Source organism: Centruroides sculpturatus, unplaced genomic scaffold (genome assembly GCF_000671375.1).
Source record: "Centruroides sculpturatus isolate CEXI.00-Female unplaced genomic scaffold, Cexi_2.0 scaffold791, whole genome shotgun sequence".
NCBI classification, from domain to species: Eukaryota; Metazoa; Arthropoda; class Arachnida; order Scorpiones; family Buthidae; genus Centruroides; species Centruroides sculpturatus.
This window is the reverse complement of record NW_019385097.1, coordinates 24098-36580: the sequence shown is the minus strand read 5'-3', so window position 1 is coordinate 36580 and position 12483 is coordinate 24098. Positions and strand designations below refer to the sequence as shown.

At 31.6% G+C, this 12483-nt stretch overlaps 1 protein-coding gene across 1 annotated transcript in view; it reads left to right on the top strand.

The window, feature by feature from the left end:
* The first annotated feature begins 2226 nt into the window (after window positions 1-2226).
* Window positions 2227-12483, top strand: part of LOC111634628 (arylsulfatase B-like) — a 29718-nt gene continuing 19461 nt past the window's right edge. The window contains exons 1-9 of the mRNA XM_023379457.1: window positions 2227-2416; window positions 2568-2727; window positions 2851-2963; window positions 5127-5261; window positions 5355-5477; window positions 5567-5693; window positions 5816-6109; window positions 7163-7608; window positions 9200-9344. Of these exons, the coding sequence (XP_023235225.1) occupies window positions 2324-2416; window positions 2568-2727; window positions 2851-2963; window positions 5127-5261; window positions 5355-5477; window positions 5567-5693; window positions 5816-6109; window positions 7163-7608; window positions 9200-9344 (1636 nt within the window). The 5' untranslated portion in view covers window positions 2227-2323. The remainder of the gene's footprint in view (window positions 2417-2567; window positions 2728-2850; window positions 2964-5126; window positions 5262-5354; window positions 5478-5566; window positions 5694-5815; window positions 6110-7162; window positions 7609-9199; window positions 9345-12483) is intronic.

Genomic DNA, 12483 nt, shown 5'->3' with positions numbered 1-12483 from the left:
TACTTTTGGACCGGAGACGAAAAATAATAAAGTTATCATACTTTTTCTGGTGATCGCATGATATAATTGTGCAGTTAATGTTACCTATGGTGAGTAAAATGGCGGCTCGTCTCTGATTCCAGCAAACAGAAGAAAGGAAACAGTGGGGACGCACGTTCTAACCTAACATAACCTATTTTAATAAATTACCATAATTATTACCAACCAAATTATTAGAATGTGTTAGGTTAGGTTAAATTTGAACGTTCGTCCCCACTGTTTCCTTCTTCTCTTTGCTGGAATCAGAGACGAGCCGCCATTTTACTCACCATAGGTAACATTATCCAATTGTGCTTACTTATTAGTGCAGTCTAAAGATTGGTGACACTTTGAATTTCATAGCAATTGGTTTTTGAGACAAGCACACCTATTTGTGGTACATTTATTTGTGGCAAAGATCTTATTTTCACTTTACCGAGTGCCTAGGAGGTAATGTGCAAATTACCTAGATACTCTGCACATTATCTAGGTAATTTGAGAGATGGAACAGTTTTCGCGACTTTAACGGATCACCCTAGTTAATCTGCAGATTAACGACTTTCGAGCTTTAGCGGTAACATATATAGTCTAAACTCCGTATTAGGCTTGCATAATATATTATAGGAACGATTGTTGACGTAAATAATTTAACGTGAATTTTCAAATTGGTAGTTTTCAACTTGGAGCACACGAATAGTAGATTATCTATGGCTTGCTTTGCTTTGATTTTTATTTTGTTAAAATGCGCTTTAAAGGATAAATTCCGATCAAACCTGACTCCAAAATAGTCTATTTCATTTACAGTTTGTAAAGGAGTATTTTCATGATATAATTTAGTGTTATTTTCAGATATTTTACAATTATTGCGGAATATTATAACTTTAGTTTTGGTCGAATTTATTGTTAAATATAGTGATTGAAGAAATTTATTGAGTTGATTAATTTTCCTTCGTAATGAAATCTTTGTTGGGGCCAGAAGCACAAGATCATCAATAAAAAGAATATAGTGAAAGACTCTACAGTATTTCCTATTACAATTCTATCAGTTAATTCAGTAAAGAGGCGATCAATACCTATAAGGTAAAAATTGAATAAATATGGAGAGAATTCCACGGGATAAAGATAAAGTTTGAGAGATATTATTGCCTTGTTTTATCTTGATTTTATAGTTTGAGTATAGTTTTGAGATTGCTGAAGTAAATCGGGTACTAGGGCCACAGGATTTAAGATTGTGAACCAACAGAGGATCGTGTATTGAATCAAATGTTTTTGATTATCAATGAAGGAAGCGTGTATCTTTTGTGTTTTTTTAAAAGATATAGTTGAACTATCATTAATAAGGTAAAGATTGCAAATTCGGTTCCTTTATTTACAGTGAATGAGTATTGGTTATACTCTACATTATCAAAAAAGTATAATTTCAATAATTTTTATGACTTACACAGTATATATTTATAAATAATTCAATCTCTTACGGAAATTTAATATTATAAAAAATAATACAATTTCTTAATTATCAAAGTATCAAATTATAAAGCAAAAAGAAAATATAATTTAAACGGTATAATTTATGAAAGAAATGTGTATTTACTAATATTTATAACCTTATGTATCAATAATCAATGATTGTTATTATAATATTAAATCTAGAGTTTAAAATATTTTATTTTTATTAAAGGTATACGAAATAATCAAATTTCATTAAATATTTTCTTCAATATACCTTTTTCAGTAACATTATTTTCAGTTTTTATTAGAAGACGAATTTATTAAACATATTTTAATTAGCATACATGTATAGTTTATTTTTAAAGAGCATTATATAAATGACAAAATATGTAAAGATTTAAATAAAAAATTTAACGGAAAAATTATATTCGATATTATTTTATAATTTATTTTGTCTTTTTTTTAAAAAAAGCAAAATTATTAACCTAAAAAGGTCAATAATAGAAATAATTCGTAATCAAACTGGAATTTAAGAGTAATGGACTATTATTTCCTCATTTGCCTGACATGTGTTGATGAAAACAATGCATTTTTTCTTTTATTTTTTAAAAAAGTAGCAAAAAGTTATAATACAGATATAAGGGACTGAGCGTATATGTTTAATTATAACAACTGTATATGAATAGGATTTTCATTTTACGTCATCTTTAATTAAATATCATTAAAACAATTATTATCTGTTCAAACTACAGGAACAAGGCGGAAAACAGTTTTGCATACCTTATCAATCGAACGTTTATACTTGCATTCATTCGAAGTTAAACCATTAAATCTTTGGCTGCCAATTGTATTCGAAATGAAGTGGAGGGTCTGCATAATTCTATTTATTCATCTCTCCTGTATCCAAGGAAAACCGCCTCACATTATCTTTTATTTAGTCGATGACCTTGTAAGTATTTCCATCAATTATTATGAGGCTTTAATTAAGAATTAGTTATGTCGACGAAAAAAAATTTAAATTTTTTTATTATTATTATATTTTATATGTGTACTGTACATATATATATAGTATCATATAACGATAATATTATTATGAATAGGGATGGAACGACGTAAGTTATCACGGATCTTTACAAATACCGACTCCGAATATTGACGTTTTGGCTGCTAATTCAATACTCTTAGATAATTATTACGTTCAACCCCTGTGCACCCCATCAAGAGCTGCGTTACTTACTGGAAAACATCCAATACATTTAGGTAAGTTTATAGAAATATGTTTCAATCATCAATATTTAAACGTATCAAAAAGTTTTTATTGTTAAAATATATACTTTAGAATTTTCACAAACAGAATTAATGAACTTGTCGATATAAATTCAGGTCTGCAGCATCTTGTTATTCGCACTGCTGAGCCAAGTGGATTACCATTGGATGTGAAAACTTTACCTCAATATTTGAAAAAATTTGATTATCGAAGTCACGGCGTTGGAAAGGTTTGTTTTAATGAGTAATATGCATGAAAATATTAACTGCCATTTTATATAACTTGAAATGCATACAGGATGTTTCGTAAAAATTGCAGGCATATTCATTTTTGTTCGATTTGAATTATAAGTGAAATTTACTTTTTCAAAAATAAATTTACGTTTCATTAAATTTGTAAATATCAAATCAAATTTCATGAGATTTATATTTCGATATCCCAATCAATTTCTGACGTAATTAACACATTAAGTGCCAGAATAGAGAGACATAAAATATCACACCTGGCCATGCTTTTATTTTTTATGGACAAAATAGCACAAAAATTATGATCATTTAATATACTTTTGTCTTTATTATTGAAAAACAGTTTTACCCTCGATTTTTAGGCGTGTTGCAGAATTACTACACGTGGCCCGAGTGATCTTTTTCTGATCATGTTATATCGTCTTTTATGCTCGTCACGTTCTAAATCTAACAAAACTTCTACTGCATAAACGAATAAATTCATAGTTGCATAAATGGATTAATACATATCTAAGAAAAATAGAATAATCACTGAAATAATACAATTACTATTTTTGTTCACTAACAGCAAATATTTGTTTTTGTGTTTTATATTTTCATGATATTGCACTTATTCACGTTCATTATACATGAAAAACACCAGAAAAGACAAATTTTGCATATTTCTCATATTTGACAGGAGAAAAATTAAATTTCCATCTGCATTTCGATATAAAATATTTACTGAGACAAGTGCAATTTTCATTCCCACAGGCCATGCATGCTCTTGCTATTTTCATTACGTGTATATTGCTAGTCTATGGCTCCAAAATAACACAGCGCATATTTTTCAAATCGAAGCAGTGGCGTACCGTAGGGGGGCGGCAAAATTTAGGGAACGGCAAAATTTCACAATAAATAATAATAATATCTTGTAAAAATTTGAAACATCCTAATCTATACAGTCGACCCCCCTATAAGACAGTAGTTACGTTCCATTCTTTAGGAATCCGATTTCTTACGAGTCCTTCCAATCACAGCCCGACACGTGTCAAGTTTACGGACTACGGCTGTTTGAAAGGTTTTCTTCCATAAAATTAATCGATTCTAGACTAATCCGACTCAACATTTCCAAAATACGTATATTTATTTATTTTTTTTTTTGAAATAATCCGTATAAAATACGCTATAAACAAAAAATTGTAGGATTACTTACCGAGTGTGCACCATTCGACATCGCCGTTGCTCAAGCTTGTTTTCGTCGCGGAACAGCTCAGCAAACTGCGGCCGCAATTTCTGATGTTATTTTTCTGCGAAAACTTCGCTGAACTTCGGAGACATCATTAATATAAATAATTTTAGTCGCCGTTGAATAAGAAATGTTTCTTTCACAAGAAATGTATAAAATTACAGTACTGTATTAGACTTACGGATTTTTTTTTACCGGACCGTTTTTTTACGGATACCGTCGCAATTTTTTCGCTGTCTTATAGGAATCGTAATTATAGGAACCCGTTTTATAAGGGTCTACTGTACTTGCATCGAACCTACGATAGGGCTATCGTCCGGGAATCGGCTCGCCGTCCTGGTGAACCATTAAGTTTTCCATCCGAGGAAATCCTGCGAAACCTGTTGACCTTTTTTTTTTGCTTGTACGATTCATTCGCGTTCTTATACACCATTAATATTCAATAGAACTATTTTAAACAGGTCGCTGCACTACCACCGAATTTTTCATTGCTTGTTCTGTGACAAAACTTAATTTTGGTCTTTTAAATTGAAATACCTAAATAAGGGGGGCCGAAATTTTCCTCCGCCCCGGGCGGCTGACACCCACGGTACGCCACTGAATCGAAGTGTTTTTTCTCAATACAAACTTACAGCGAATAAAAGAATTGAAATTGCATTACACGAAAAAGATAATAATACAGACATCCATTATATTTTTATTTAATACTGTGATTGGTTGCTTGACTGAAATATAATATCAAGTGAATATATTAACCTCATAACTTGGATGTCGTTTTATGCAAATACATAGTATATACCGAAATATTTATTTTATTTTGTATAAAGAAAATAGTTATTTTTAGGATTTAGTATCATTGATATATTTTCGTAAAATCGATTGTTATATTTTTTTCTAATAAAAAGTAAATGCGTTTCAGTGGCATTTAGGGTTTTACAAAAAAGAATATTTTCCAACAAGAAGAGGATTCGATTCTTTCTTTGGATTTTGGCCAGCACTGATAGATTATTACGACTATACTACAGATGAAACTTATGAAAATTCTACTTTAAAGGTTATTCTTATTATACATAATTCCATAGTGACAAATTTAAACACAACATTTTACAGAGTAGATTGTTGTTAATTTAACTGTACTTTATTTCAGTATTTCTGCGGACATTCCTTAAGAGATAACGAAAGAGTCGCTAGAGAATATAAAGGAATTTATGCCACTCATTTATTCACAGATCGAGCAATCGATATTATTAAAAATCACGAAAAACAAAAGGTTTTTAATTTGTGTATTTTAAGTTATTAATTTTTATATTTTGTAAAATATAAAATTAATATAAATGCATACGTTTGTTATTGTTTTAGCCATTATTTCTATATCTAGCGCCGAATGCTGTGCACACTGGAAACTCATATAATCTATTTCAAGCACCTCAAAATGAAGTCTTCAAATTTCTATGTATAAAGAACCAAGAAAGAAGAAATTTTGCAGGTAAATAAGTTTTAAATATGCATAAAATATTAAATTGAATACGGAGATTTAATCAAACTAACTAAACTGTTTGCACATAGTAATACAACTTTTTAAAAATCCGTTATCTTTTATTATTTTAGCAATGGTTTCAGAATTAGATAAATCAGTTGGACGAGTTTTTAAGGCCTTGCAAGATAATTCTATGTTAGATAATACAATTTTTGTGATTTCTACGGATAATGGTGGAGAAGCTGCTGGTTTCAGAGGTGGAGTTGGTTCGAATTGGCCTTTAAGAGGAAATAAAGTAACTTTATGGGAAGGAGGAGTGAGAGGAGTTGGACTTGTATGGAGTAAACTGTTTAAGCAACAACCGAGGATCGAAAGGAACTTAATTCACATCACGGATTGGTTACCGACATTTTATCATGCTGCAGGTATTCTGAGTGCTTATTGTTTTTCATCTGATATAAGTAATAATTTATCCTGTAATAGATCAAGCAATTCGGAATCGCGAAAAATTTTTGCGACGCCGTGATTTAGTAGCTGACTCCTAAGATATTTCTAATTCACTATTTAATTTAATTGTTATGATTATTTGAATTCCTTTACAACAGAAAACAGACTTTTCGCAATAAATTATTACATAGAGAATAAAAATTACTGTCATTTTAAACAAAATTATCGGTTCGAAATCATCTGTGCATATACAAATTTTTAGTGATAATAGTCAATGTTTGACTAAAAGACGTGATGTAAACAAAAAGTTATTTAAGAAATCATTTAAGATATTTCGGCATGACTAGAAAGGAATTTCACGAAATCTTTTGTGCTTTATCTGAAGAGACTAGATAATACTAAGATCTTGTTTTCCAACTATTGAAAATATTCAGACTATTTTAATTGTATAATTGTAAATCACTTGCTTAATTAGGTATTTATTGGGCTCCAATTTGAAAAAAATTGTAGACCTATAAATTTCCATTGTCGTTCGTCAGTCTGTCTTTTCTTAATCTCGCGGTGTTACATAGATCAAAGCCGACAATAGATATGGAAAATCTAGGGACAGGAGACCCCGATTAACTATTTACAAACTTCCGGCAGTCGCATTATTTCAATTCATAATTTTCCCCTGAAAGAGTTAGATAGATGACCGGCACGACTATTACTAACAGAAAAGTATGATGTACTGTACAGAGGGAAATCACTACTAGTTTGAGGTGGAGAGCATATATTCTAAATTTAAAAAATATTTAAAACATGATTAAAAATGCAGCCAGGCATTATGACGATGTCACAATAAATAATTACTCATTCAGAATAGAAAATGATTTTACTAAATGTTTTCCTTAGCAAGTAAACATTGAAGATTTAATCATTACTTGAGACGAAAATATTATTTGTAATGTCATAATTATTCCTGCTACATTTCGCGAGTACTCTTTTTGTTCGATCAACCTGTTTATTAATTAAGTTTTCTTTTTTATTAGGTGGTAATGTTAGAGATTTGACGGATATCTATGGAATAAATCAATGGGAGGTTTTAGTTCACGGCAAACCTACATCTAGAGAAGAAATTCTTCATAATATAGATCCAATCGACGGTGCTTCAGCTCTTCGATTCCGAAATTACAAACTGGTAAATGGATCGAATTTTAATGGAGAATACAATGCGTGGTACGGACCTTCCGGTAGAGACGATGATTATTTTTCTTCCTGCTACAAAAAGTTACTTCGCTCCTCGTATTCTTGGAAAGTTCTTGAAGAGGAAGGATTACTGTACAATACTGACAAATTTTTCACCAGATTGCCAGATAACTGTTATTCTGACTCGAAAAGGAATAATAGTAATTGTGATCCTAATTCAGCCCCATGCTTATTTGATATAATACAAGATCCTTGCGAACTAGAAAATATTGCAAATGAGCAACCAAAGGTAAGAAAAATTCAATATTAATTGGTTTTAAAATGAATTGACTTTTTAAAACTTTTCCCACTGCTTGGGTACTGGTCGAATGGCCGAATGATTAAAGTGAAATCCTACTATTCTGGAGACCTAAAAATTATTCTAGACGGGTAGAAAAACTATAAAGTTTTCGGGGTAGTCCTTTCCAGATATGTTGGGCCTACAAGGCAAAGAGGAATAAAGAATGTAAAATAAAATAAAATAAACTCTGTAGGCATTAAGAGAGAATGTTTTCCAATCCATTGTAGATTTGAATTGGTTCACAGTGGAACGGCCCTTCCACATATCCATGAAACATTCTTGGGAATTACTAGAAAACCCAAGTCCAACAAGGCGGTAATTTAATTTTATTTAACTGTCTCGGTTATCCGGCCATCGATTTAATAAAATTATTCTTATGCACTTAGGAAAAGAAAAATCACATACAGAATTTTTATTGGACCTAGGATTGATGTGTGACGCTCTCCAAGAATTATCAGAATTAATTTTAGATCCAGAGCAACATTGACCTGTACAAAGCAAATAAGAAAATAAAAATACTGGTACAAGTTTTTGAAGAAAGAAGACAGAATTTTGGACCCTATTATACTTGTAAATGTGCTGTTGCTGCTGTACGATCTTCGCTTTCATGGAGTTTTACTTCACTAAAATGATTCAAAAAAGGTTTCTCCTATTGACCCAAGTACATTCTATACAAAATTGAAAGAGTCAATCGAAAAAAGATTGCGCAAAGACGATGAGTTGAAGTATTGGTCTCGCGTACTGTACTTTATCAAAAACTTTAGCCTGAAGATGTTAATACTCAACTGACATTTGGAGAAGTGGAAATTAGAAACTTGTCAATCAGGCTGCAACTAAATGAAAGAGAAATGATTCGTAGATTCCGTGAATACATTCTCGAAAAAACATATCCAGAAAAACTTGCATTTGATACGGACTCTGAATACCATTCCCGTTTCTTTAAGTGTATGTGAATAGATCTAATCTAATTGAGATGAATCTAATTGCCATTTCAATAAGAGCTTCGTTGAAGAATAATAGAATTTCAGCACTTTCGTTTATCAAACTTGTCGGACCACCTCTGAGACTTTTCGATCCTTTAAGTACGTTGATCTGTGGTTACTCAGAGGACGATATTCAGGCATAGATAATAACAGCAAGGAAATAAGTCCAGAAGATTTGTCGGAAAAAATTTTAGAATTTACTATGAACATTTCCTTTAAATCCAATGAATTAAATTCATTTTAAGAATTGAATATATAATTTTTTATAAATAAAAGGTTAACAAAATGTGAGTTCTGGAAAAGTATGGTTTTAATGTTATATGAATTGACAGGTATCTTAGACATTGTGATTTTTTTTTAAGTGCGGATATCAAAAAAGTGCAACAAATTCATGTTACGAAACATCAAATAATTGTTTGACAAAAACTGGGAAAATTGAATAATAAATTTGAATATTTAATTAGTTTATCTATAATGTTTATAAACTTTTCATTAAAAAGTTTTGTTGAAATTTGTTAGTTTTTGATATCAATTTAAAATAAATTTTCATGTTTCAGGTGCTGGAATACATGCTGAAGCGTTTGGAAAAATGGAAATCGAGCCAAATTCCTACAATTAATCAAAATATCGATCCGTTTGCTGATCCTGCACTTCATCGCTTTACTTGGGTAAATTGGGCAGATAATATCAGTTACAGTGATTGTAATTTTTGAAATTTATTATTCAGAATTGCATAGAATAGTAAATTAAATTATTTGATAATTCTGTAGTTATTTTCAATAACATGATCAAATAAACGTCTATTATGATAAATATGTCTTTGTCATAAATGAATCAGGAAAATCCGAGAACTATTTCTTAAGAGGGTTATAAATTTTTCTGTTTCAGTAAATTCTTTTGTGTACAAGTAGAAATTTTTCCGAAAATTTGTGTTCATGATTAAATACTTTTGGGCGTTTTCGTTAAGGGTAAGAAAAGGTAGTCAAAAAATTTATAGTTAAGCCTGTATATATTATTCGGGATTCCCGAGAACTCTCTGAATCAATAAGAAAAAGGAATGATGAGAATTACAGTATATACATTTAATTATGGAAATGTATAGAAATGTTAAACTGTGTGTTAAGATAATATAGATTTAAAGTGTTACAAAATAAAAGAGATTTAGGATTTAGGATGGCTTTGGAGTTTATCAAGGTTAAGTCTATATCTTTTTATTTATTTATTAATATTATGTGAATTATTGTAGTTTGCAGTGAGAAAGGATCATTAATAAACACAATTTATATTGTTTTTATTAATGATAGAGCGAGATTAAAGTTGAGCCAAAAAAGTTAGGAACAGGTTAGAGAGGGGGATTAAAAGTCAGTAGATTTATTTCTTGGATTACAAATATAGGCTGTTGAAGGAAAAAGAGGAAATTCCAACTATCTAGATAACATATTCAATACATTATAGATATATACATTCAATACATTATAGATATAGGCATATGATAGCTTAGAGATAATTAGAGGATGATGAGTTAATGGTGACAAATAAAATAGGTAAATATAGGATGGTAAGAGTTCAGACATCATTATTAGATATTGACAGTGATAGTGATTATTGATAACATGGAGTTTAAAAAAGTAAGTCATGTTAGTGATGTTTTTGGCCTATATAAACAAAGGGCAGGTGTATTAGGCCATCGATCTTCTTTATTCATATTCTACTTTTAATTGTGCAGAATATTATGTAAATTACCTAAATATGTAGAGCCACGTGAGTGTCATAAGAAATGTAATTTCTTCTGTCAAAAATACAAAACTATTTCATCCCAAATACTGTTTCTCACTATACTAAATCAAGTAAAATTGTATAGCACACTTTATGTAGTGTTAAAGTAATTAATTATTTAAAAAATAGTTTATCTTTATCTGAATTAAATTTCTATGGCAATTTAAATGCATCAGAGGATGAGCTATGGTTTTTCTAATTTTATTGTCATACATATGTGATAAAATAAAACAGTAAAATGCAATTTTATTTACTTATTTTACCATTACCTATTGTATTAAACAGATATGTGTGACAATGTCTTAGAGCCTCCGTATACTTTGGCACCACGGGACCGAAGAGTCGACATCGCGTCGGCGAAGATAGCAATGACAAGGTTCGTCAGAACAGACACCACTGTGTCTTTTCAGACAGACACAGAAATGTTCTCACGCGAACGATCGCGTGTGTGAGCGAACGGATTCGGGATGGAGGGAGAGACAACACACCGGAAGTGACTTACTCAGAGACGGGTTAACGTAACAACGGTTTAATAGGTAACAAAGGGATAATGCAGGACATACGATATATCGAGAGAGAGAGTTTACAGTAGTTGCGCGTGGCGATAAATACCTTGTATGAAACCTTGATCTGTTGCAAGCCAGTTGGACAGAAAGGAAGACAGTTCTGGACGACAGTTCTTATTCCCACAGTTCTGAGTTAGCTAGATATTATGCGAGGAGGTATCCAAAAGAGCACAGGTTATACGTAACACAGGGAAAAATAATTCGAGTGGTCCGATCGAGGAACCGGTGACGACTCCCCAACTGTGTTGTCTTGTTCTATATTTTGAACTGTTGAAATCGAGATATTAGATCGAGAGGTGATGAGAAAGCGTCGTTACTAGGTCTGAGAACTTAACAAATGTTTTGCTTCTGGGTGTAAAGGTTGACAGTTATTTAACGAAAGTATAGCTTCAATGTGATGTTAGGAGATAATGATATAAACATATTGAAAGTCTGGATAAGGATCCTCACATATGCTATACTCAGAACATTATGTACAAAATTTTCATTCACAATATGTAGCAATATAATAGTTTTAAACAGATCTCTATTTAAAACCTGGATAAATTAAATCAAAAATATAATTATTTTCGATTTATCCACATCCTCATTTGTAATTATAAATTACCATTTTATCAATTTTTTTATAAACCAAATATACTTTTTCTTTCTTTATACACGATATAAAATTAAAAAATGTAATTACGAATAAGATTTTTTGATAGAAGAGTAGAAAAAAAGTTTCAAAAATTCTTGAAAATGGAAAACTACCTCAGTAGCGTAGCGTAGTGGGGACGGCAGGGGCGGCACATTTTAGGGCGCGGAAAAATTACGTTTTAGGGAGCGGCAAAATTTCACAATAAATAATAATAATATCTTGTAAGAATTTAAACCAATTTATTTCATATTTTCGTCCACCTACGACTCGGACCGATTGAAATGAGCACGGAATAGTGTTACCATTCACCCGGATAGTCCGGGAATCGACTCGCCGTCCGGGGATATCGTACGCGCCCTGTTGCCTTTTTTTTGCTTGTACGATTTATTCCTCCACATAGTATCGCAAGTGACCTAGCTGTATTGGACACCTCTAGTATCCAATACAGCTAGGTCACTTGCGGTACTCCTATCCAAGTGTCTCTAGTCGCTAACTGTAACTGATTTAGAACCAGCATGCACTGCACATTATTCTTCATTGCAAAATGACATACGCATGAGTCAGGAACTTCTATTCGAACAAACCTCACCTGCCGTCCGGGTCAGCGATTTTAATAAGGTGGCAACACTAACACTAAGCCCGGAATTTTTCATTACTTATTCTGTGACGAAACTGAATTTTAGTCTTTTAAATTGAGATACCTAAATAAGGGGGCGGAGAAATTTTCCTCCGCCCCGGGCGGCTGACACCCACGCTACGCCACTGAACTACCTACTAACCAAATAGATAAACAAACTTCTCGTCTAACAGCGACTCTCACTCCTGCTATCGGCAACCTGACACATTAACTCTACTTAAGAGC